Genomic DNA, 6,124 nt, shown 5'->3' with positions numbered 1-6,124 from the left:
GAGGCGCGCACTCATCGAAACTTCTGGCGAAGCATTCAAGACAACGGACAATCAAACCTTGATTTTGATGTACACCTTTAACTATTCTGAATGACAGTGGGCTAGGGGTTTCTATACATATTTTGCTTTTACCTGAATCTTAAAACCTCCCGATTCAAATCATAAAGAGTTACAAAAAACCCACAAAAAAGAGGGACGAAGTCCGCGAAGACCTTCCCTGACAAATCGAAATGGCTGAAGCGCATGTTACGTCATCGCAACTCACGACGCGGGGTTGTCTCAGCGCGCGCGCAAGTTAAAGTTAGCGAAAGAACATGTCAAAGGTGACGATAGGCAAATAACTGGGAAAATAGGCGCAATATTCAAAACATCCTCCGGGCGCCAAAGGACGCGCTTATGATTATAACGCGGACGCATTAATTTTTTATGATATAGAAATAGAAATGTCTATAATAGACTAAACTTGGAATGACGGAATATGATGATGGAATATGGGGCGAGACCAATAGGCACAAAAACACAATATCTATTGGTCCTCATGAACCACCTCCTCACTTTCAACGAAATCACTGTCCTCACCATCACACTCTAGGATAGGAACACATCTCTGAATTGAACGATTCCTGAAACCGGTCTTGACTTTGACGCGAACATTGCGGATGACACCGTCGTCTCCAGGGAATACTTCTTCGATTCGACCTAGCTCCCATTGACCGCGCACTGCACTTGGATCAACCAAAAGGACAATGTCACCAACCTGAACCTCTCTGTCCTTCCGAAGCCACTTAGACCTTCTTTGCAATGTGGGCAAATATTCCCGAACAAACCGTGTCCAAAACTGATTTACCAAACTCTGGGTAAATTCAAATCTCTTGTGGAGATTTTTGGTTGGGTTGAATGGACCTTGTGGCGTTTCAGCCGATGCTCTTCCAAGAAGAAAGTGGTTGGGCGTTAAGGGCTGTAAATCATTGGGATCATTTGAACTATAACCCAATGGCCTGGAGTTGACCAGATTCTGGACCTCCGCGAATACTGTGGACATTTCATTCCACGTGAGGGTTTGTTGTCCAACAACTAACTTGAGACCTTTCTTGACCAATTTTACAAGTGATTCATAAAATCCTCCCTGGTTTGGACTTAGAGGGGTTATAAAACGCCACTTGACTTGGTGGAGGACGGCAAACCTTTGAATTTGCTCTCGCCCTTCATGTACAAGTTTTCTTAGCTCCTTCTCCGTGCTGATAAAGGAGCTACCATTGTCTGAGATGATAGTTGACGGCCATCCATGATGCGAGACAAATCTCCTGAAGGCATGGAGAAATGCCTGAGTGGACAAATTTTCCACAATCTCAAGATGTACTGCCCTTACAGTACCACAGGTGAAGATGGCTCCCCAAGCCTTCGTGCTCTTATTTCTACCACATTTGAGGAAGAATGGACCAAACAGATCAAGGCCTGTAGTACTGTAGACTGGAGCAAACAATGCAAGACGCTCACTGGGTAGGTCAGCCATCCAAGGGACCAGTGGAGACTTGCGCAATTTCCTACACACCACACAATCTCTAACAATCTGACGTGCCAAATTCCGACCTCTCAGAAACCAGTACTTTCTCCGGCCATGGCAGAGAGTACTTTCAGACCCGCAATGTCCATTTTTCCAGTGGACATTTCTCATCAACAATCTGGAAATGTGGCAAGATGCTGGGAGGAGAAAAGGATGATTTTCATCATAGGACAGCGGAGACTTGCGAAGACGACCTCCTACCCTGAGCAAACCCTGATTGTCCTCAAAGGGAGCCAGATCCTTGCAACGAGTTTCCCAATCAATGAGCCCTCTCTGCGCAGTAGAAACCCAGTACCTTTCAGCTCTTTCTCGTTCTCCTGGTTCAAGCTCTCCGGTCTTTATATCCTCCTTTCTTGCCCTGGCCCTCAGATTACCAAAGAAGCGGAGGCACAATGCTGTCACATTGATAAGTCTAGGCCAACTTGAATAGTCTTCACACTTGATTGGTGGAACAATCTTCACAGCTGATGCAGACATATTGGGGGGTTGTCTTTCCGGTCTCTTCTCACAATCCCTTTCAGCAATCTTCGACGGCTGAGCTGGCCAATGTGTCTCTCCTTTCCTCAGAAACTCTGGCCCCTCAATCCAGCGACCGGCCATCTCTTCTGGTGTCAATCCCCTGGTGAGATCATCCGCAGGATTCTGGGCTGTTGGGACAAACTTCCAAACTGAGGGATCCCAGGTTGCCTGAATTTCAGCAACTCTTACCCCAACAAATTGCTTCAAGGAGAGAGAGTCAGACTTGACCCAGTGGAGGACAATCTCAGAATCAGACCACAAGTGGACCTCAGGCTTGGTACGCAGCTCAGAATGAATAGTCTTAGCCAGACGTGAGGCAATGAGAGCTGCCATCAGCTCAAGGCGCGGAATTGTGGTTTGGTGGAGTGGGGCCACCCTAGCCTTAGACGAGAACAGGCGGACGCTAATACCATCAGCTGTTGGCCACAGCATGTAGGCAACAGCCCCATATGCATGAATGCTGGCATCCCCGAAAACATGAAGTTGGGGAATTCCAAATGCGTCGTCTGGTTTAACTGACCTAGGGACAGACACTGTCTCAAGTTGTTTGAAACTGGAGAAAATCTCATTCCATCGCTGAACCTGGTCGGGGGGCAGACCAGTGTCCCAACCAAAGTCCTTGAGTCTCCAAATGTCCTGCATGGCAATTTTGGCAGTGATTGTGACTGGGGTAGCAAGACCAAGTGGATCAAAGAGAGTTGACAGATGAGACAATACAGACCTCTTAGTCAAAGACGAGTCAGGTGGATCCTTCACCTTGAAATGGATAAAATCAGTGCTATGATCCCAAGAGACCCCAAGGGTCTTGACGCTATCGTTACCGCTACCTCCAAGACTAATAGACTCACCACTATGCACACTAGCTGGCTGACCTTCAGGTTTACCGATACCACGAGAAATGTACCACTCCTTGACTCTGAAGCTCCCTGTCGCTAGGATTTCATCAAGATCACTCATCTTGCCTCGGGCAACGTCTGTCTTTCCACAGGAATGTATCAGGTCGTCCACGTATCGATCTTCTTCTAGGACCTGGGCAGCCTCCGGATGAGACGTCTTGTGGCGCTCAGCTATCTTCAACATCACTAGGCTCGCCATGTCAGGGGATGATCGATCACCAAATGCAACTCTGGTCAGCTTGAAGATTTCAGGGTCTCTAGTGTCATCCCGGTTTCGCCACAGAAAACGATGCACCTCGGTATCCTCAGGCTTCAACAAAATCTGAAGGAACATTTTAGAGATGTCACCCACAATAGCAACTAAGTCCTCCCTGAACCTAAGCAATACTCCAAACAAGTTTCCAATCAAATTTGGGCCCTTATATAGAAAAGAATTTAAGGAGACACCCTGGAACTGACAAGCTGGGTCAAAGACTACTCTTAGGGGTGTGCTGAGTTTATCAGGACGGTATATGCCATGATGCGGCAGATAAAACCTAGGCCTCTTCTCAAGATCACAGGGGTCAACCCTTACGGCCCATCCCTTGTCGACATACTCCTCGACGGCGGCATCATAAAGCAAAGCCTTCTCTGGAGTACGAGACAGACTCCTTTCCAAAGAGATTAGCCTCTTCTTGGTCAGGCAATAATTGTCAGGCAAGAGACAGGGATCTCTCTTCCAGGGTAAACCGATCATGTATCGGTCCCCCTCCAGACTCACAGATCTCTCCAACAGCGCTAGAGACTTCCTGTCCTCTGAGGACATGGGATCAACAGGGCATTGACAAGTTGGGGCTCTGACCCCAAGCACCTCCAGATCATACAAGTCAGACATATCGACCTTCCTAACCAGATTCACAGACAGCCGCTTAGGGGCCTTCCCCTCAGAACCGATTACATACCAACCCAGTGGGATGCGCTTGGCTATGGGCTCAAAATCCAATCCACGCCTGACCTCTTCCTCTGAGTGGAGATGACTGTACTGAACCCCCAATATTAGGTCGACTGGACCACCAGGGTGGGAGATGTTCAAATCCCTGAGATGAGAAAATGAATGCAAATATTCCATGTTCAAAGGTGAGACCTCAGATACTGTGCAATCCATCTCATGAGCCTCAACTAAGTGCTCCTCCCCTCCATCCAAATGGGAAATCCAGAACTTTAGTCTACGACTATCCTGCTGGCCCTGCTGTGACCCACCAACAACTTGAACTTCAATGGGCTCGTTCTTGCCCTGGAGGCCCAAACCTCTTGCAAAATCCCTCCGGATAATGTTGGTCGTTGACCCTGAATCAACCAAGACATTCCCCTGCCTGATCCTACCATTCTCAGCCCTAAACAACACCCTAACTACAGGCAGAATACCATTTTTGTCAATAGCCGCTGTGGCAGAACCTGAAAAAGGAGCAGACTGGACAATCGGAGGTGGAGAGTCAACATGTAGCATCACATGATGCCACCTAGTGCATCCAGCTTTCCCACATTTCCTCTTCGACCTGCAGTCTTTAGATCGATGACCCCTGACAAGACATGAAAAACACAGATTATATGTCTTGACAAGATTGTGACGTTCTGAGACTGAATTACTGACAAATGTGGGGCACTCAGGCACCTTGTGTGGCTCAGAGCAGATGTAACACTTATACTTGACAGCCTGCGCAGCAAAGGAGCGACTACCGGTACCTTGCTTTTCATACTTACTACCAGCAACACCCTTGTCAGTGGAGCGGAGATCCCCAAAGTCTGGGTCGCACTTTGCCCTGACTTTCTTGCGTAGGAAATCGGACAGATCGGTTATTGATGGCGCGCGTATAGGGTCACGCTCGCGAATATGGGCGGCTGTGTCCTGCCACTTGTCAATGAGGTAATCAGGGAGACGCTGGACGATGCGGCGTAGAGTTGCAACGGCGTTCACATCAGCGAAGTACTGGAGGCGCTGCAGACCTGCGATGACATTAATAACATCAATGGAGAAATCACGAAGTGCATCTCTAGAATTATCAATCTTTTTACCCCTTGCAATTCTATCAATAAAGGCACGAGCAACTACACTGCTGGCCCCAAATTGGTCCTTAAGTTGTTTCAACGCGGTTGCATACATCACACCTGCACATCCTAAACCAGCTATCAAACGTTCAGCATCACCAGAGAGATGCATTCTCAATTGCGCAAGACGGGCATCATCTTTGAGATGTGGTTTCTCATGAATGTGTAGTTTAAAGCTATCGATAAAGTCTACATAATCGATCGCTTTACCGCTGAACGATTTTATCTTTAATGTAGGAATGTCTCTACCCGCCTCTATGCGATAGAGGGCAGACGCTATAGTCAATTCACCACTGACACCACCGGGCAATACCGTCTCTTGAAACTCCACCAGTTCATCGATCCACCGGTCGAAGGTGGGCTCTGGATCCAACGCGACTCCGGCAGAGAGTCGAACACCAGACCGCATCGAAGACGGGCTGGCAAGCGGTACACCAATGGACGGTGTACTTGACAGCGACAATGGACCAGCAGCAGTCATCACTGGGGACAAGCCGGGTGGCGGACCAAAACCAGGTAGCAACGTAGCAGGAACAGTCGGCAGCGAGGCGGAAAACAGCCCAGGAGGGGCCGTCGTGGCAGCAGCAGCAGTAGTACCGCTTGGCAGCGACACAGGAACCAGTCCAGCAGGGGGCGACGTGATGACAGCAGTGACTGGCGGCAATGACACAGGAACCAGTCCAGCAGGGGGCGACGTGATGACAGCAGCACCGGATGCAGGCCCACTAGTAGAAGCTGGGGGGGAAGGTGGCCGAGCTTTGGCCAGCTTCGATTGATGGGCAGCGGCTTCATCAATAAAGTTGTAATACACCTCAATCAGTTCCGCCTCCCAATGAACAAATGCATCAGCATCCGTCGAATCTTCCTCCACCAGCGAAATCATATCAGTATTGATGTCACATGCCTGTCTAAAGTCCGCTGCAAGGGCATCCAGTTCTCGCTCAAGTCTCAGCAGCGAAATCGTGTCCTTATCGATGTTCTCTTTAAGGCGGTTGATAGCCCTCGTGCAACGGGCACGCAGTCCTTTGCGTTTGCTCTTTAAGTCTTCCATCGGCGCCAT

The 6,124-nt window shown here is 48.9% G+C and overlaps 1 protein-coding gene across 1 annotated transcript; it reads right to left on the bottom strand.

Moving 5' to 3' along the window:
* Positions 1 to 526: 526 nt before the first annotated feature.
* On the bottom strand, positions 527 to 6,124 carry LOC135502219 (uncharacterized). Its single transcript, XM_064794876.1, has one exon. The coding sequence runs from the start codon at positions 6,122 to 6,124 to the stop codon at positions 527 to 529; it is 5,598 nt and encodes a 1,865-aa protein (XP_064650946.1).

This window comes from Lineus longissimus, chromosome 18 (genome assembly GCF_910592395.1).
Source record: "Lineus longissimus chromosome 18, tnLinLong1.2, whole genome shotgun sequence".
Classification (NCBI taxonomy): domain Eukaryota; kingdom Metazoa; phylum Nemertea; class Pilidiophora; order Heteronemertea; family Lineidae; genus Lineus; species Lineus longissimus.
The sequence above is the reverse complement of the archived record's forward strand: the minus strand, read 5'-3'. Positions and strand labels throughout refer to the sequence as shown.

Coding starts and splice junctions, on each gene's coding strand:
- LOC135502219 (XM_064794876.1), bottom strand. CDS start 6,124: ATGGCGCCGATGGAAGACTTAAAGAGCAAACGCAAAGGACTGCGTGCC.